The sequence below is a fragment of the Vigna umbellata genome, chromosome 2 (genome assembly GCF_029865625.1).
Source record: "Vigna umbellata cultivar VRB3 chromosome 2, Vumbellata_1.0, whole genome shotgun sequence".
NCBI lineage: Eukaryota > Viridiplantae > Streptophyta > Magnoliopsida > Fabales > Fabaceae > Vigna > Vigna umbellata.
In genome coordinates this window covers 41,373,676-41,394,732 of record NC_142166.1, presented here as the reverse complement: position 1 = coordinate 41,394,732, position 21,057 = coordinate 41,373,676, and the positions used below count along the sequence as shown (strand labels likewise).

Here is a 21,057-nt window from a genome sequence, read left to right as displayed (position 1 = left end):
TGAATTGTATTTTGAGGTGAAGTATAAAGTATGCACTGGTATGTTGGAACTTAAGTTTAAAATTTGAAATACGAAATCCTGAATATGATAAATTACGCTCGTCATCGTACGGTCTTATACCGTTCGGTTTCCCTAAAAATGACTTAGAATGGAATTCTTTCATTTGGGAAGAACTCTGATCGAGAACGAGCGTCCCCATTTGAATTACTGTTTGAGCGTTCGGCTTAGCATAGAGATGTCGTATACCTTAAATCAAATAATATTATATTACACCTTAAAATAAGTAACGCTCGGTCTTATACCAAACGTTCGTCCTAAATAGCGCACGGTCTTGTACCAAGCGTTCGTTCTAAATGGTGCTCGGTCATCTACCCAGCGTTCATTCTAATGTAGTGTTCGGTCTTATACCGAACGCTCGTCTTTACCTTGGATTTTATTAACGGACGTAACTAGCGTTCGTCCAAATACTTAGTAAAAGTATATTGTCGCGTTCGGTCATTGACTGGCAATCGACTCCTTTAAACTAATGGCTCACAGTGTAGTCAATTCCTCATCTTGTTGTATCTTCATCCGATTGGATTCTGCTTAACCTCTTGGGACTTAGAATATTTTGAATATTGATGGTATCATTCTAGAGTCATTTCATTCAACTGAATTGAGTAGTAGTAACGTTCGTCAACTAATCATATGTCGAGTTATTATGATTGGCGACGAGTACTTCTCGGTCTCGCTGTTCACGTTCGTCCTCATCCTTCAGAGGGTTGAACGTTCGTTATTTTGGGTATTTGAAACGAATTATGAAAATGATAATAAGCTATGAAGAATTAAAAGGTGAACATTATATGGAACGATTATACAATTATGGATTTTGGACGAGCGTTCCAGGGAGGAACGACTCATATATGTTGATTATGAAACTTGGTAAAGTATGACTGTGGTTATTGCTAATGTTGACTTGGTCCATCCTGATATTCCGTGATACTCATCTTCACGTAGAGGAGAGTAGTTCATGTGTGGGAATGGCAGGAGGTCCTTAGTCCATAAGTTAACATGGGCGACGTAAGAACAGACTAACCTCGAGTGGCAGCTGTTGAGTGTATCCGAGTTACTACACCACTCGGGTGCAAGGACGCCTGTAGCTACACAGATTCATACAGTCCGGACGGTCTGTCTAGTATATATATATAAATCTATGTTAAGTTACATGCTGTGTGTGAATTGTAATGTTAAATGTATATGTTGATTGTATGAATTAAATTATATAAGCTTACCCTTTCGTTTTCCTTGTGTTGTCGAATTGTCTATGTACGTTCGTCCTGTCTTGCAATGATCATCCGTGTGGATGTGAGCAGAAGGCGAGGCAACTCTGGAAGATGCCATCGAGGAGGATAACTTAGTCGAAGTTGAAGTGAAAGCGGAGCAGTAGGACGTCCGTCTTTCCTTTTAGTTTTAGACGTTCGTTTTTAAATTTGACGTTCGGTTATTTAATTTTTTGTAAGACCGTTCGTCCTAAAACTGTATTAATTTCGTGTCTTGTATAGTGGTTCTGTACTTAAGCCGTTCGGCTTTTGAACTTTGTTTATTAATATAAAGACTGCATTAAATTACTATTAATTGTAATTAATTCTAATTTATAGTAATTACTTTTTTTTGGGATGTTACAGAGGTTCTCCAAAAAAGACCAATACATTCCAAATACTTGTAGAGAAGCTTAAAACATGATAAGTATATTGAACAAAAACTAAAACTTGAAGAAAAGGCCAAATAGTATATAACAGAGACCAAAGTTTTCATACGTCTGAGTAAAATAACAATTGGGGGACAATGTCTAACAAAACTGCAAAATTTTCCAAAACATCACAATAGACAAATCATATTTAAAAACAAAAATTTCTACTGTTAAAAAAACATTCAACAAAGTAAAAGAGACATTTGGACAAAGCAAATGATTTACTGTCCCAATTTCCCTCCCCACAACCTCCAACCTCTTGTTCAAAATATTGAACTGCAACTCCAAACTCTTCGCATCGAGGTTCTTCTTTTGAATAAGTTTATTTTCTACCATTTTATCTTTAAAGCAATATGTCTTGTTCTTGCTTGTGACTTTTCTACTTCTAGGCACCCTGAATTTTTTGTCCAAGTTCCACTGAATCAGGTCAGGAGCACAGTGGCGGGAAAGGGAAAAAGACCGGAAAACCAACCTTCAAGAATACCTTCTGGAAAGCACTGAAGAGTAAAATGATAAATTAAACAGAAAAACCTAAATAACATAAATACCTTAGACAAGGGACGGGTGTCACAATTTAAAGAAAAACGAAAATTAGAAATGGCTTAAAACCATGTTTTCAACTAGATATAATAAAACTAGATAAGGATAATTGGGAATTTTCATTGGTGATTGTTTTCTTAAATAAGTATATGAATTTGGATTATGATATGTTAATAACTTTTTTTTTAAAAATTTTTTGACAATAAACTATGTGTCACTGTTGTATTGGTTCGTATATTTGAAACAGACCAATTACAAGTTACCACATATACTTATGTAAAAAAATTGTCAAAAAAATTGTTAAAAAACGTTTTCATATGAATATATCCATAATATAAATCAAATCCTTACTTTAATAAAAAATTATTAAATATTATATTAATATCACTTAAGTAATATTAACTCTTACATTAATATTATTTTAATAACGTTAAATTTTATAATTCTATTATTTTATTTTTAATTTAATAAACATCTTTGTTATTGTGAAGATCTAGGAAATGATATTTTAGGAGTGGTAGTGAGTTAAAAATAATGAAACTCTATTATTTTAATATTTAAAAGGTTTTAATATAAAAAGAATTGTTATAAACGAGTTTCATTATTTTAAAACACACAATCTCTCTACGAACCACTTTTTTAGAGTCTTTTGTCTTTTCTCTAAGGGTTCTTACACCTTGTTCATTTGTTTGAAGATCGGAGACCGCCTATGTAATAATTGTAGTGAGATCTTCAAATCTAACTGATCAGTTTTGATAATATGATATGGTATGATTTAATGAATTAAAAGAGTATGCTTGTTGAATTTATGTTGTATCATGGTATGTTTGTGTGAATTTGGTTAGGAAACGCTTTGTATGATGCTAAAAGAGCTTGATGAAGTTGATTGTTGAATGTGTCTATTTTGATTGTTTGAAATGGTGAAGTTGATGTCCTAGTTGGTTAGAGAATTTTTGTTGAACCTTGAGGTAGGGAAAGAGGAGAGTCTTTGCATGTTTTTGAGTCTTAAATTGGGGGTTTTGATAGTGAGTTGTTAATTAAAGGGTTGATTAATAAGTGAATTTTAAGTCTAAGTCAACCCCACAAAACTGGCTTGTAAGGTGAGGTTTGAATCCACATATATACTATAAATTGACCTTATCTCTAATCAATGTAAGACTTCAATAGTATGCAATGTTGTAAGGAATGTTGTGAAAGATTTGTGAATTTGATTATTATATGAAATTAAAATAAAGTTATGAATATAATTATGTATGAGATGTGATGGTGATCAAATAATATTTGAGGTGTGAATTTCAAGTATCATGTGAGAAAGGAATTCAAATGAGGAATATCCTAAGTTGGTTATGTTGTGTTATGTATTGAAGTAGGGGCTCCGGGACTAGAGAATGATCTTGACACTCTTATTAACCCCATCTCATGTAGAGATAAGTGATTATGTCATGGAGAGTAGTAGGAGGTCTTATTCTATGGTAACTAATTTTGGTTATAGATGTTTGACAAATTAACCTTAGTGTATGAAATTATTGGTGGTGATTGAGGATGTGGTTATTATTATTTCTGAGCAGGTTGTTCCATCATACACGGGTGCAGGTTCCCCATGAGTCCAACATCAATGCATCTATCCGGATAATTTAGAATTTTGAAGATCGATGAGAATTATGTTATGTGTTGTTTGATTTATAATATGGATGTGTATTATTATTGTTTTAAAAAATGTATGTATGTCTTTTGGTATTTTAGCTTACTCTTGCTTTTGTGTATGTTTTTTCTTTTGCGATTATCACCTTAATGGTGTGAGCTTAGAGAGAGATGCTCTTTACTGTTACTCCAGCGAGAAGTGAGAGTGAAACAATTGGAAAGTCAGATGATTCTACAAGTAGATCTTGTCCATTCGTAAATTTATTTTCTTATAATAATTTTATTATCCTATAATGTAATATTTCATTTTAGTAGTATTTTAGCGATTTAGAATCATTCTTTATATAATGTTTATAAACACTTTTGGATTTTAGTGAAAATATATTTTATGAACTATTTTCTTTTAAATCTTAACAAAATAAAAACTTTCATAACATATGTAAAAAAAACAAAATTATACGTAAAAAAATCACATTTTTAACTCGCACATTACGCTTCGATGTTTTTGGAACCGAAGCGTATCAAAACGCGGTGGCAGTCTCGTAATTTTTAAAATAGTATATACCTCAGTTGTTAAGCAACCGATGTCTAAAAAGAATATTGCCTTGGTTGGCAGGGTGAACCAAGGCATAAACCTCACGTGGCAAAGATACTGCCTCGGTTGGCAGATGGACCGAGGCATATGGGCTTGGACTGGACCTTAAAAAAGCAATCAAGAAAACCTAGCATCTACGATGAAATTTTTCCCCAAAAACCTAGCACCTCTCCTCTTCTCCTTTTTCTCTACGATGTGCGATGGCAGTGAGAGCGTGCGACGGTGCTGCGATGGCGGAAATTCTTTTCTCATGGAGCGACGCGGCGGCGGTGGCATGGTGGCGATTAGCCGCGTCTCTACGCACTCTCGCGAGCCAGTTTCTCTCAAGAGAGTGCATCTCCTCATTGCCAACCTCCATTACAGATCCACCTCTCCTCCGCACTGTAAGTTTAGTTTCCTTCACAGATCCAACATTCTTCTTCCATATTTTGCCTTTCTTCAGCCTTAGCGACCATAAAACCACTTTTCTACCGATTAAACATGTTTCCCTCTGTTCATTCCTCTTTTCCACCGTTTAAAACCTTGGTTCCACCGATTAATCGGTCAAGATAGTGTCTCTGCAGGTGGATAGCGAAATGGATTTGGGGTTTTGCTTCTTAGGTTGCCCTGCGGCTTCTGATTGCTCGTTGGGAAAGAAGAGAAAGAAAGGGAGCATCTTGATGGAGTGGTTGAAGCGTCCCCGGTAAACGTTGCTCCAATCTCCGCCGGACTTCAACCTCAGCCGCTCGGAGAAGTTGTCGGTGTCCAACAGGATCTCCTCCGCCGTATACTCACGGAAGGTGCAGCGTGTCCATATTTGAAGCCTATTGGAGAGCTCCGATTGCACCTCCGTCAGGGGCTTCTGATTAGGGTTGAAAATTTGGGTTGTTAATGCAGGTTGGAGTTTGGGTGCCACTGGTTCGTGATAATCAGAGGATTTGGTAGTGAGAACGCGCTAATGGAGTTTGGGTGCCACTAGTTCGTGATAATGAAGCCACATATTGTTTATTTTTTGTCTCAAAATTGTGTTTATGTTTGTTTTCTTCCTTCTGTCATTCATATGTTCTTTCCTTCTTTTTTCCAGCACAATCATAGGTTCTGTTTGTATGTACATTATTTGTTAAGTTTGTGGCTTCATTGAATAGTGAGAACTCAGCAGCAAGTTTCATATGTGGATGATTTTCCTTTTCAGTATCTTATCTTTATATTTTAGTTGCCAATGGTAAGGAGCTTCTTTCTTGCTATGTTTGATCAAGAATTCTAAACTCAGTTGAGATTAAAAAGAGAAGGAAAAGAGAAAGCACAAGAGCATAAAAAGCATAGGAAAAATAAAACATAACAAGGAAACAATCTCGGTTGAGATTAAAAAAATTAAAAACACTTTACTGCCTCGGTTGTTTGGGAACCGAGGCATAATCTGAATCTATTAAATCAGTTCAAAACCGAGACAAAAAGTTTATATTTTTGTCTCGCCTGCACATATCTCGATTGCAGAACTACAAGCAAATGTTTTCCTGTACTAGTTATAATATAGTTGGTTTAATTTTAAAACGGGTATCCGATATTACATATATTTACAACAATACAAATTTATAACTTGAATATGACTTTGTTTCTTTAAAACATATAGTAGCATTTAAAAATACATTATTCAGACTTCTTATTGATAAATAGTATGAATATATGTGAAATATATTTTTAAAATATGTATCAAACTATCATTTCTCAACTCATTTAAAAAACATTTAATTACCGAATACCCTTTTTCTTTCACCTTACATGCCCCCCACGCTGACCAAAAAAACATATATTTTTTCCCAATCTAAGCTTATCAAATGAGTGTCAACCCAATATATCTGGATATGTCTCTTCCTTCAAAACTTGCAGTGCCCAGCACCCCTTGAATAATCTGAATAATGTATCTAATTACTTTAATATAATAATTTTACTTTTTTCTTTTCTCTCTTCTTTCTCCCCCTCTTCCTTGCACAGCCGTTCCGGTTCTCCACTTCTCCTTTCGTTTGTTCGTTTTTCTTCGTCTGCTCCTTCTCCTCCATCTCTGCATTGACACCATCAGAGACAATCTTCTTGATGGCTGACGTGGCTCCAATTTTCTTTTATTAATTTTCGGGATGGGTATTCCGGATTATTCTGGGTTGGTTCTTGGAAGAAGAAATTGAACATTGAACATATACTTCAGGATGTTGTTTTCAGAATGTACAAGATAACAGCACTATTCTAGATTTTCTTTTCTTTCTGGAATATTCCTCTAACACTTCGTGAAACATCAATCCGGAAACACATATTCCGGACTCCGAATTCCAATAACCTGAACTTCACCATTTTGAAACGTAAACCACCATGAAACACCAACACGAGTTCCACCACACCTTGCCACCATAATTCTCTTCCAGATTCAGTCACCAGCACAAAATTTTTTTTTGAAACTTTCAAATAAAATAACAAGGGTAAAACAGGAATTCCAAATATTGTGGGCCTGCAAGGAGGAACTGGAGGAGTGTAGTAAGCAAATTCTCAGATGGAGTTAGAAAGAATAAGATTCTGAGTTAGCCTTAGCAGAGAAAAAGGGTTGAAAGAGATCAGAGAGATGGAAGCTTCTGTGATTGAGGTAGAGAGAATCTTGAGCTACGGATTCATAGATCGGAAGCTTCTAGAAGAAGCTCTCACCCATTCATCTTCCACAGGTGTTTCTTATGAGCGACTTGAGTTCGTGGGAGATCACATTATAGGGCTAGCCATCAGCAAACACCTCTTTCTCGCCTACCCCCAGCTCGATCCTGGCCAACTATCTGACCTACTTGATGTCAACGTCAGCAAAGAGAAGCTGGCACGAGTTGCCATCCATCGCGGCCTCCACCGTTTCATCCGCCAAAGCTTCTCATCTGTGCTCAGGGATGAGATCGAACTATTTGAGAAAGCTGTCACCCTAGAGAAATACCCCGTTGGGATACACGGTGGATCCGTGGGGGCCCCCAAGGTCCTTTCGGATATCGTAGAGTCCGTCGCAGCAGCTGTATACTTTGATCTGGGATTCGATCTGGAGAAATTCTGGGAGGTGCATATTAAAGTTTCTTTGTAAAGGATTTACTTTTACTTTTTGCCCTGGTGTTTTTGCATTGATTTTTTTCTAAGCTGATAATGAATGATGGCATTTTTTTTGAGTTTTGAAACTGCAATCCAGGATTTCGTAAGTGATTATATCATAAATTTTTGCGTTATTTTCCATGTTTTGAACATGAATTGAGAAAGAATTATAACGTTCGTAATTTTTTTGGATGAGGTTTTCGATTGGCTCAAGATTACAATGGAGGGGGTGGTGGCTTCAAAATTTCAAGTTGCATTAAAATCAGTACGAACAGATATAAAACCTGATTTGTGGATTGTGACTGTGATTATGATTTTGACAGAAATTTAGAGTAATTTTGGAACCGATAGTGACGCCTGGTGATTTGGAGCAACAGCCTCATCCGGTGAAGGAATTATTTAAAATATGCCAGAAAATGGGGAAGCTCCTTAAGATTAAATCTGTGCGGAAGGAAACAGATAGTATAGCTTATGTCTTTGTTGATGGAAAGTTTATAGCCTCTGCTTCCTCTGCCAAAAAGGATCTGGCTAAACTTGAAGCTGCCAAGATTGCGTTGGATACACTTGCACCTCTGCTTCCTCCCACCAGTACGAGGCCTTCCATTACTGACATGCAGCTAAGAGCTAAACAAAAACTAAACGAACTCTGCCAGAATAAGAAATGGCCTAAGCCAGAATACAGGTACTTTTTTTAAGATGGGTTATTAAACGAGTAACATTAATTTTCAGGTTTGAAACTTTTGATATTTTGAGTAACTAATTATTTCTGGGCAATGGGTTACAGTATTGCAGAGGAGTCCGGTCCCTCTCATGGGAAGAGATTCGTTTGTTCTGTTAAGATAACTATTGAAGAAGAGGAGGGGGTTTTTCTGCTAAGGAATGGCTGCGAAAAATCTAAGTTAAAGGATGCTGAGAACTCTGCTGCTTCCATGATGCTTATAACCTTACTTGGGGTGTAATAATCACAGATAATGAGACTGATGTTGTAATTTTTTCTGGAAAATGTTGTACTTGCAGCAGTTGACAATTGATTATGCCTGACTCTAGTTTTGCAGGGTAAGGGCCCATATATCATGAATGGGTTAAAATGTATAGGATTTAAGCTCCACCATCGTGTGGTTTTTCACGCCACACCCTATATTGGCGCAACTACTTGGGTGGCGAGATATTAGGATAAGGATAGATTAATACTAATTTTGATGTTTTAAAATATATTAAAAAATTAATATATCAAACATTAGAATATTTTGAATCTCATAAAGAACAGTATAACCAAATTAGTGAAAAGTCTAAATTTTGTATTTATAAATCTCATCACTCTTGCATATTTTACCTCTTTATATTATTTGATAGTAAAGATATTTAAATAAAGTGGAAGTTAAGAAGATGAGATATGGACAAGTACTAGACTTATAATGGTATTGTATGAACATTATTTTTTAAAATAGATTTTCTCTTTAATTTAAATTGTAACAATCGAGAAAAAAATCTACAATGCTGTATAAAATATTTAAATCTTTAAGCTCTAGAAATGATTTTCTTAAATAAAGTGTTAAATTATAAAATAAATGATGATGCAAATAATACAAATATACATGCGTGTTTACATAGGCAAAAAGGACAAAAAAATGAGTCATTAAGAATGTTAACTGAGCATGTGCAGCAACTAATATAATCTGCACTTTATTTTCTTCTTCCTTATACATATAAACATCTAGATTATGTTTTTATATATAACTCAAATACAATACATTTCTACCTAGTGTGAACATTTTCTTCTCTATCTTTATTCATTCTTAAATCTTAAGAAAAAGTTACAAACATATTATTATATATATTTTTTCCCTATATTACACATACGAAACTATAAATTAACTATTTGTCCAAGTAACGGTATAAAATTATTAATTATTAATATCTAGGGATAATTTATTAAACAGGGTTAATTTACTTTTGTAAAGAGTTATTTTAAATTTTATCAAATAAGGTGAAGTAAGTCTTACAAGTTAAAGTTAAAGTTAAAGACTTCAAAAGATAAATTCATCTTAAGTTATATATAAAGCAAAAGTCGTGTAACCTTGTATTTAACTTTGCCTTTTGAAGTCTTAAGCCCGCTTAAAACTTCACCTTGTTTAGTAAAATTGTAAAAATTCAACCCCTTTAAGTGATTAATATTATATTAGTATTATTAAATCTATATCAGTTAAAATGAATTTACATAATAAAATTGCAAGATACTCTATTGGAGATTCTATGTCAATTAATGATATAACAAATTTACACTAAATAAGAAGATCTACTCTTAATTTGATTTTAAAAGGTTAGTTTAAATTTCAAATCTACTTATTAATATAATATAAATCTATTTTAAAAAGTTAATCTTATTTTATTTGTTGAAATTATTGGATTATTCGTTATTAGACTATTACTAGATTATCAATAAAATTTAATTTTATATTTGAGAAGTATATGTAAAAGTATAAAAATGCTAGAAATCTTATATTCTTAAATAATAAGATAAATTTTCACATTTATTAAATAGCTATGCAGAATGAACTAAACTTAAAATTTATTTATTAAAATAGTGTATTTGTAAGATTGTTCTATCTGTTAAGATTTGATTTAAAACCGTCTTATCTTCTTTTTTTTTTTTCTGTACTTTCGTGTGTATCGTGAACCAAGGGATAGTTGCAACTGGTTTTGGATGCATTGGAAATTCGAAGCCAAAGCAGTCCACGCCTCAAATAAGGAATCTTCTCGTGAGGTGACGAAAAAAAGGTTTATTTTATCTGAAAACCGAAGAATCCAAAAAGAAAACAATATACTTCAATTTTGAAATTGTAAATTTATAGATTGTGTTACGTGTAAGATCTGCTGTGGACTATCAAATCTAATTTATATTAGTCCACACAAAATCAGATTCTTCGTTTAGACACGTGTCAACAAATAAAAAACTTAGAAATATATTAATCTAGCAACTCTGTCAACAAACTTAATATATTGGATCTTAATAATTTAATAGTGATCACATTGTTTTATGAATTTATTTGTGTTGAAATTAATGCGAATTTATTAAAATAAGATATCTATTTTATTTATATTAATTCAATAAAACTGTTGAAGAACGTAACCTTCATGTGCAGTTAGTTGTTCTCTTTTTATAATAGAAAGGCTGTGATTTTTTTAAAATTATGACTGATTGATATTTATGATTATTATTATTTATTGTAAAATAATTTTGAATTAATAATAAGATTACACGATATTAAAATATTATTAAAATATTAATTATTTTTTAGAAAGAATATGTTTGAGAAGCTGGCTGTTATCATTAACCACAAAATAGTTGTCCCCGGCTCATTTCTCGTGTCTCGTAATATTAGGTTCACATTTTTATTCCGGCGTGAAAACGCCACTTTCTATCAATCTCTTGGGTGTGACAAATTATTAAGTCCTTTTATTTTGGTACAGTCATTTTCCATTTCTCCGCTCCATATTGAATTTCCTGCTATGGATTCTATAAAATGAGTTTTGTTTTTATTCCATCTATTAGTCATATTAAAGAGTTGGTTTAATACAAATTTTAAATTCTGTTTACGCTTATTTAATTATGTTCATTTATTATAATTAAATGTCAATAATTTGATGTATTGATAATTATTTATTAATATTTCCGACAATTATAATAGTTTTTTATTTCATGTTAAAAAAATATGTTTTAGATCGGGTAGTTAACAGGAAAAAATATTCTTAAATATATTTTTGAGAGTTGGCCTCCTAAAGGTTTATATTCCAGAAACGTCATTTGATGGAAATTATAAAAAGCAAGTAAAATTATGGGATTTTTTATTCTACAATTATTATTCTTAAAAATAAAAGGATGGGTAATGAATATTAAAAAAAAAATCAAAAGAACTACTGTTTATTGTATAACAGAGTCTCAGAAAATAAACAATATCTTTATATTTTTTAAGTTTTTTGGGGATTATTGTTAGTTGAAATATCTAAATTATCTCTATTTGAATTTTTTTTGTGAGAAATTAGTAATTTTTCATTTATTCTACAAGAGTCTATCATGATTTTTTATGGAATTGGGAGTTTTTTTATTAATTTTTATTTGTGGTGGATTTTTGTGGAATATAGACACTGGTTTATTATGTGTCTGAATTATTCCAATAAGAATATATGCCAAAGTTTTTACTCTCTCATAGATTTGAAACCCTTTCCAAAAAAAAAAAGTAATCAAACCAATCTCTGCAAAACCATATTCAATTCCAAATCTCCAAAAACAAAAGATGACATAAAATCATAACCATGGAAAGTCAATACAGTATTTCTGACATCATCGATTATTAATAGCCCATAACTTATATTATCTCATTTTTCTTAGGCTAGTTCGCATACGTATTTACTCGTCATTAGTAAGTTATCGCTTGTGTCTGGACGGCTGCTTTCTTACGCATGTGCATCATCCTGTATTAAATTGAATACAATGTGTTTGTTTTAATGTTAGGCTAGAAATTATTAATTTTTCATGGGCTATTTCATGAACACTATTGTTATATTGGGATGGGAAGTGGCAAATTGTTACTGAAACTTGTCAAATACCTGGAATTCAGTCATCTTTTTTTTCTAAAACAAATAAGGTTTGTATTGGTGGCAGCTGCATGAGTCAACCTGGTATTTAGTCGGGTGTTCAACGCGGTTTAAGGTGGTTAGACTAAGTGTTGTGGTTGTGTTGTTGTTCACATGGAGAGAATGAATAGTGGGGGTTCTTCAATCAGAAGACGTTCATTAAGCATATCAAGTCACGTAAGTTATCATATAGATAATGATGGTGAGAATGAGAGTGTTTCAGAGGCGGGAGACATTGGAGATAGAGCTCTTGGAAGCAGGAGGTTTAGTGAGAGCAACAGTTTCCGTTTGTCCTTTAACAACAGGTCAGAAAAAGAAGCTGTTGTTTCCATTCCAGATGAACACAGATCGCATCCCAATTCCTCTGTTGGGCCTTTGCCTCCTGTCTTCACATCCCTTTCCCCACTTTCCACTGATGGAATTGTAGGTTTTGAAGACACAGAACATGTGAGGTTCAACGTTTGATTTTCATGTAGTCCCGAGATTTTTGGTTTCTGTGATTTGGTTATTGATTAACCATATGATCTATTTTCAGGACCCTCCTAAAGGTTTCCCAGAGTTGCTGGACTATACTTCGTGTTTGGTTCATTTGGCGGTTTTTGGAATTCTTGGGGTAATATCTCCTAAACTTTTGCTTGACGTGTTAGATATGGCTAACATGTTGGTGCAGAATGGATTACTGGCATTTGCCATTGTTTCAATTCAGAACTCTATTGCCGATTGAGAGGATATGGCAAATTTCAGCTGTGACAATGAGTTTATATTATGACATGCAGTTATCCACAAAAATCTAATACACAAACTGCAAAAACACTATGCAGGTCTTAACGAGATATTTACTACAGAAGTTATTTGGCCCTGGGGTTGCCCATGTGACAAGCGACCAAACCATTCTTTATGTTGATCTTCCTTCTAATATGGTGGGTTCCCTTTTCCATCTTCAATATTTTGTGTCTTGGTTACCGACAAATTTTGATGGGTTCACAAAGACTAACACTCCATAGTTGTTTTGATGACCAGGAACATAAGTTTCAGACATTGTGGTAGTAACTTGCTTAAAAGAACAATGTATGTTAAATTCTTCAAATCTATTGCTTTTCAAACAAGAGAGAAATTTTGTGCCACCTTCAAACATAGAGTTTATCAAAATAGGAATGTTTGACTCTTGAGCGTCAAGTAGTTATTCCCTTTCTCGTTACAGAAGATTATCTGCCTCTGTATTTTGCACTTCTTAAATCGTGTACACCATTGAGCATTTTCTTTTAATTCTTGTTATACTACAATTAAACTGTCCTTTTTAAATTTGGTGTCGAGTGACACTAGATTCCTTTATGTATAAAACACATTTGCAAATTCGATTTTAATTTTTTCATATATAGCCATCGTATAGAAGCTTCAAAGTTCAAACTTAAAACATAGAAGTACTGTCAGAAATTTTGGTATTCACTTGTGAGGAAGCTGATTCAGACAATCTAATGCAAAATTTACGTTGTTTCCAGATTGGTTCGTTTCTTATGGGTTGGTTTGGTGTGGTATTCAAAGGAGACATATCTCAAGTGTCAGAGCATCTAGCTATAGCAATAACAACTGGTTACTTAGGAAGCCTTACAACCTTCAGCGGTTGGAATCAAAAGATGCTTGAACTCAGTGTTTCCGGGCATTGGCTCTTCGCTTCACTTGGCTTTATATTAGGTAAATGAGTGTATTGATAGTTCTGTTTGTTCTAAGCTTGTTGTTTCAAGCAAATGATTTTTCTTTGTTTAAAATTTATCCCTAGTGGATGAGTTGATGATTTTATTTCCTCATGATTGCTCAATTGATAAGATGAATTTGTTTTACAATTACAAATTTTCAGGTTTATTTCTCGTTGCCTATTCCATCCAGTTTGGGATTGAAACTGCCAAGGGTTTCAGGTGGCTCCTCCACCGGCTGGGTATTAGTTCGGGAAAAGATGTTAATAAGATAAACTGCAGACTAGACAGCTACCATCGTCAGTTGATAGTTATGGTGATGTTCATGGTTATATTAGGCATATTGTGGGGCGTAAGTGGTGCATTAGTAAAAGCTGAGTTCAAGCACGGTGGTAATTCTGCACAGTTATGGTTTGCTTGCATGGTTGGACCCATGGGTGTGTGGATTAGATGGTTCTTAGCAAGGTTAAACGGGCGTGGATTGGGAAAGGAAGGGTTGTTTAAATGGATTCCATTCGGGACTCTAATTGCCAATGTATCAGCAGCTTGTATTATGGCTGCACTTGCCAGTGTGAAGAACGCAGTAAGTTTTTTTGTCATCATTCATGTTCAAGTCCCTTCTAACTGCCTTGTCCAATCTCTAAGCTAGAATTGATAGACTCACAGGTTCCGAATTAGATATGACAGTAAGATTTATCTGTGTTGGGAAATTGGCTTTTTCTGAATTTCTTTGGAGAATACTATGATTAATTCTTGCCCTTATGACTGTTATATTTTACATAAATCATGAACATTATTTACTTGTCTGATGCAGGTGAACACCAGAGATTGTGATACTGTTGTAGCAGGAATACAGTTTGGCCTAATGGGGTGCTTGAGCACTGTCTCTACTTTTGCTGCTGAGTTCAATGCAATGAGAGAAAGCAGTCATCCTTGGAGAGCCTATGCCTATGCCGTTATCACAGTTTGTGTTTCATTCTCTTTGGGAATACTAATATACTGCATCCCTGTCTGGACAAAGGGGTTTAACATTGACACGTAGCAATTGAATAAGGCAACCTTGTTTAGGCAACGGATTTTCTTTTTCTTTTTTGCTGAGAATGGGTTGGCAGTTCAGAGAAGCAGAGTAATGTGTCTATACTATTCTTCATAGTGAGATCTGTCAATTTTATGATTGGCTGTTAAACGGGAATTTGAGCTGATAGGTCACTTCTTACTAATATAGATGTCATTTCTTGATGTAAAAAAGCAAACAGAGGAAGTGTGAAAACGTTTCAATCCTGTAAGAAATTCATCATTAACTTGAGTTTTCACAAAATTGTGGTATTGTAGGAGTAGATAAGCGAAATGGAAGGTGTTCATGGAGTCCGTATTGTTGACTATTCAATCAGCTTTTCTGCATAATTAGCAAAGATGCTGCAAGTGCCAATCATTCTTTGTTGGATCGTTACAATAATATCACAGGCTTTGATTAGTGCCCAAGAAATGTAATGGTATTGAGATATTACAATCCAAATCAATGAGACATATTTGAATCACTAAAAATATGCATAGATGAATTGTCAAACCACGGTAGAATGATCAAATCTGCACTAAAAAACCAGAACTGGACAGCACGAGTCCAACTCTAGCGTGACAGCTTTGATAGTAAGGGTGTTCATGTGGTCTGATATGCGGAATGTGTTTATATGCTATGCTATGGATTGAATCATGATATGAACATGCAAATAAGTTTATAACAATGCTAATGGAACTTTAAAACAGAATTTACGAAAAAACCAAGTGCAGACTTCCTAAATTCAGAAAATCATCTAACTCGAAAAACTGGAAAATTGAGTACTAATCCTAGAATTGAATGCAGAGACATGAATCTAATGTAGAAATAACCACAAAACATAGATTGAAACTATAAATAAGCAGCAGAAACTAAAATTCAACATTTAAACCAAAGCTAGAGCCGATTGGCGCGAGAGTTAACTGTAAAAACTGATTAATCTGAACTAAAACTGAAATCTAATTATTGGAACAAATTTATTATTATGAAAGGAAGTAGAGGAATGCAAATTTGATGAAAAACATATTAAAGAACCAAAAATCACAAAACAGGTTGAACTTCAGCGTAGCTGGCAAAGTGTTTGCTCTAAACCAGAAAGTGAAAATCCTATTCAAGTTCATTTAACTCTCAAGCTTACTTGCTAATGTTCATTTCTGAAATCCTTGGAGTACAGAAATCACTTTGGATTCACCAGTATCTCAGCATGGATCCATAACCGAGGCTAGTAAGGTGCAAGAATGAAAATCAAATGTTCAAGAGTAGAAACTTCATATTCTGACTTAAAAGTAAGGAAACATATCCGAGACAATGAATTAAAATTGCAACTGAGTAAAAAGCATTAAGAGATTAATAGAATTGAATTGCATATCAGAAAACAATGCAAAACTGAATTAAAAGCAAAATTAACTTGAATTGAATGAAACTTGATGTGAACAGTACAATCACCGAAGCCCTTTGGTGTCTAGCTCACTTTGGAGTCTTAGACAACCAGAAATCTCCAGAGAAAACTATCCTAAAAACTGAGAAATCTAAAAATATGATTCGTCCCTCTTTCAAGTTTAAGATCCAAGCCTTTTATATGCTTCTAGAAGTCCAAACCTATAAAACTGGAAAACAGCCTAGAACTGGTCATAGGAACTGCCAATAGCAAGTAAAAATTATGTACAAACTACCTAGACTAGCCTAGTCTAACTGTGCAAATCACCTATGTAGCAAGTAACTAGAGCAGCTCTCCTCAAAAGCTACTGGCTCGCACAGGTTTCTTCAAAGTGCAGAATCTTTCTATTGGAGTTCTTCACAGCTGGTAGCAGGTCATCACTTCAGGATCAGCAGGTTGCAAGTCTTGATCAGCTTCTCTGCTTCAAAATTACCTCTGCCAGCATGTTTCTCTAACAAGTCCAAACTCCAGCAGGTTAAAGCTCCCATGGCAAGCTTCTCATGTGAGCACATTCAAATACAGCTGGTCAGGTTCAGCACACTTTCTTCAGCAACTAATATCACCGGAAGACTGCTCACTGTACATACTTTCACAGCACCAAAACCACCAGCTAGACATATCGTCTCAAATGTACTGCACCTTCAATTATCAGCACCTAAAATCTCAATTTAAACAACTGAATTCTACGTAAAAAATAGAAGTAAAAGCTGGCTTGAAATACTTATATTGACTAAAAAAAACACAAACTAAAATGTCATTAAAGATTAAGAATCAAATCTAACTTTTACTATTTATAAGACTACAAAAATCTATTAATTCAGAAACTAACTATCTAAAAACAGTGAGTTCAAACACTAAAATCACCAAGCTGAAAAATGATGAAAGGCTATCAAAACTAAATTCTACTAACAGAACTGAATTCTACAATTGCAATTAAAATTGAAGCTAAGCTAAACTTAAAGCTACACTATATTACTTACAAAGACTAGAAGTCTACCAATTTAGAAACTAAACTAAAAGTCCTATCTACAAACACTTATTTAACTCATTTTAAGAAAAACAAAGAATTAAGGGAACGAAACTAAATCTGATCTAAAACTAAGAAATTAAAGACAAAAGGTAACACAAAGAGATGCCTTTAGCTTAGAAAAACTCAATCAAACCGAGACTCATCAGCCTGTTCACAAAATTGTTATTTAATCTTTGTTTATTTTCATCTAGTGAAACATTGATTTTTCATTTTTCATTGATCATTAGATGTCACCAAAAGAAAGTAGTATTTATTTGCGCAATAATATTCTCGTCCTACATATTTTTTTAGATTTTAGACAAACATGTACAACCATGTATATTTTCTTTTGGCGTAAATGAATGAGTTCTACACAAATAACAGTACTGCCCCCATAAGCTTGCACCTTTCGGTTTCCTCCTTCCATCTTGGTCTAGGCTTGGGTAAACTTCTCACCTTGGCTGCCAAGAACCACCACCAACCTTTATAGAACCCACCCCACCACCTGAAAACCTCAGTTACCTTGTTCAAATACCTCCAAACCTTCATCAGACTCCAAGAATACCACCCGTTTGTCGAGGCCCTCTTGAACCAAAAGAAAACCTAATCCGAGAAGCCATCCTTGCTCCTTTCCTAGTCATGCCTAATCCGTGTGCTAGCTTATCAACCAAGGAACCTATTCAAAGGGTCAGACCACCCTCATTGGTCCAAGAAGGTCTCCATCCGGAAAACCTATTCCGTTAGTCCAAGAAACCTATTACAAGCCTAAGGAAAGAGCTTGCTTCAAAAAACAACTACAATAGATGAGTTCCACTATAAACTCAATTGCTCAGGAATAGTCACTGAACCAGAGACAATGGAGATTGATCGAGATTTTTTGGATTTTTGCAAACTTTCCCAGAGGCCAACCGCTGAATGCAAACTCAATTAACATTGGCAGAAGTATCATTTCTCTTCAGAATCTTGGAGTGATATTATCCTGGATTATAAGGTATTCTCTACTTGTCATTCTTTGCCAACAAGATCACAAAAACAAAATTTGATTCCATAGCAAGGCAAACCAAATCTTGAAAATCTTAAATTCCACATGCTTCGATATTTGAGTCAACAATGAAAAAATTGAGTACATGTTCCTTACACGTAAAATACTCATTCACTTTAATAGCCACGACGGTTTTGTTACCAAAAATCCATGCAGGAACATGATCCATGCCTAAAGTGGTGAAAGCGATGACGATCCCTTACCACAATTTCACGATCAAATGCTTTGGAGATTAACTTTACAACAGTGTGGCAATCATTACAAATGCGCAAGTTCTTCATAACTCTGATTGGAGTTGGTGGAGCAATAGTGATAAGTCCAAAGGCGACTGCAAGTTTCTCACTGTGCCTGAAAAGTGCAGTTTCCTTCTCTTCATCGTCTATGTCTAGTGAAATCTCACTTGTGGTTGGTACATAACCCTCAATCTTTAATTTTGCTGACACTTCATCTAACATGTGCTCAATATCACTTATTTGTGGGTGGGTCTTATCTCCAGCCAAAAATTCATGAACTATCCCATTTGCTTCAATCATGCTACAACCAGGTGTCTTTACCACCCCATGTTGTGCCATAATTCCCCGAATTTCAAGAACATTGCCCCAGTGTCCTTTTGAAGCATATATATTTGACAATAATACATGGAAACCATCATGGTTAGGCTGAAGCTGAATAAGTTTTCTTCCCACCCTCTCTCCCATTTCATTGTCATGGTGTTTTCTACAAGCCCCGAGCAAGGCACCCCAAGTGGCAACATCAGGTGCCATTGGCATACTCTCAATCAGTTCCTCCGCTTCTTTAAGCAAACCTGCACGTCCAAAAAGATCAACCATGCATCCGTAGTGCTTAATATTAGGCTCTATTTTGTGTTCGTGGATCATGGAACTAAAGTAGTGACGCCCCTCATTGACTAGGCCCATGTGCCGACAGGCCCCAAGAACTCCCATAAATGTTATCTCATTAGGAAGTGTCTTAGTTTTTTTCATATCTGCAAACATGCTGAGTGACTGTTCTACCAAACCATTCATTGCCAACCCAAGAATGATTGCATTCCAGGTAGAAACCCTCTTTTCCTCCATCGCGTGGAAAACCTCCAATGCATTTTCCACACACCCGCATTTCACATACATGTCTATAAGAGTCGTGCTCAGAATAGTATTAACCTGTAATTTATTTTTATTTATATAAGCATGAATCCATTTCCCTATGTCCAAAGCAGCCAGATGGGTGCAAGCCGAGATGGCACTAACTAAAGCAGTTTCGTCGGGCTTGACTCCATGAAGCTGCATTTCTTGGAACAATGCCAAAGCCTCTGAAAAACATTCATGTTGAGCATAACCAGATATCATGGCACTCCAAGACACAACGTCCTTCTCCGGCATGGAATAAAACAACTTCTCAGCATCTTCAATTGAACCACACCTCAAGTACCCAGAAATCATCGAGTTCCAAGATATTTGATCCAAGAGAACACCACCATCATCAAAAATTCTTTGCGCATCCACTATCTCCCCACAACTAGAGTACAAATGTATCAAAGCATTCTTAAGACTAACATAATCCTCAACCCCAACTTTCGCGGCCAAACCATGCACCAACCTCCCCATCTCAGCATTCAAAATTCGTGAACACGCGGATACAACACTAACCACAACGATCTCATCCACTGTCACCCCACTCGCCTTCATCTCCACAAACAAAACCAACGCCTCCTCACACATCTCATTCTGCTCATAACAAGAAACCATCGCACTCCACGACACCATGTCCATATCCCTCCCTCGAACCTCATCAAAAATCCGCCGCGCCTTCTCCACACACCCCTTCCTTCCAAAGAGCACAATCATGGAATTCGAAGCAATGGTGTTCCTCTCCGGCATTCCCCTATACACACGTTCCGCCTCCTCCACATTTCCCGCCTGAACATACCCCGCCAAAACAGTATTCCAAGAGACCAAATCCCACACAGGACTTTCCTCAAACACCTGGCGCGCACTGGACATGCTCCCACATATAGCATACAAGTTGATCAGCGTGTTCCGGACGTACACATCTTGATGAAAACCAAACCTCACAACATGTGCGTGCAGCTCCTTTCCCTCGAATTCGGACACCCGGGCAGCGCAGCATTGAAGGAGAATTGGGTAGGTGTAGTTATCGGGTTTTGCGTGTTTCGCAAGGAAGAGCTTGTAGAGTGTGAGGGCTTGGTGGGGGTTGTTTTGGAGTTCGAAGTGGGCGCGCATGATGGTGTTCCATGTGAAGGCGTTGGGGTTGTGAAGATGGTTGAAGATTCGGAGAGAATAGTCGAAGGGAACGCGAGCGGAGCGAGTAGAGAAGTTTATGAGTCTGCTTGCGGCGTAGGGGTCTGAGATGAGGCCGGTGAGAATCGTTTGTGAGAGAATCTCTCTGAAGTGCCTCGGCCATTGGCACCGCTGCAATGCTGCGTCTAACGTCCACACCTTCATGCTTCGTCTCCTGCTTCATACTTCAACTCACGCATCTTCATTTTCTGCATAACTTCATGAGTATGTTGTTTTCACAATAAATAATTAAATCATTTTTTTCATAATTTTAAATGTAGTATATTAAGCCAAAAAATTAT

At 35.4% G+C, this 21,057-nt stretch overlaps 2 protein-coding genes and 1 pseudogene across 2 annotated transcripts; 2 read left to right on the top strand and 1 right to left on the bottom strand.

The window, feature by feature from the left end:
* Positions 1–6,455: 6,455 nt before the first annotated feature.
* LOC124822177 (ribonuclease 3-like protein 2) lies at positions 6,456–8,715 on the top strand. Its single transcript, XM_047294147.2, has 3 exons — positions 6,456–7,560; positions 7,913–8,271; positions 8,374–8,715. Exons 1-3 carry the CDS (start codon positions 7,093–7,095, stop codon positions 8,546–8,548), a joined length of 1,002 nt encoding a protein of 333 aa, XP_047150103.2. The 5' UTR covers positions 6,456–7,092; the 3' UTR covers positions 8,549–8,715.
* A 3,127-nt stretch (positions 8,716–11,842) lies between these two features.
* On the top strand, positions 11,843–15,280 carry LOC148204035 (uncharacterized). The gene is made up of 6 exons (XM_088106878.1): positions 11,843–12,671; positions 12,760–12,837; positions 13,046–13,144; positions 13,724–13,916; positions 14,080–14,498; positions 14,730–15,280. The coding sequence occupies exons 1-6, from the start codon at positions 12,339–12,341 to the stop codon at positions 14,955–14,957; spliced, it is 1,350 nt and encodes a 449-aa protein (XP_087963004.1). The 5' UTR covers positions 11,843–12,338; the 3' UTR covers positions 14,958–15,280.
* Positions 15,281–17,667: 2,387 nt separating this feature from the next.
* Positions 17,668–20,960, bottom strand: LOC148204034 (pentatricopeptide repeat-containing protein At3g62890 pseudogene; annotated as a pseudogene).
* Between the last annotated feature and the right edge of the window lie 97 nt (positions 20,961–21,057).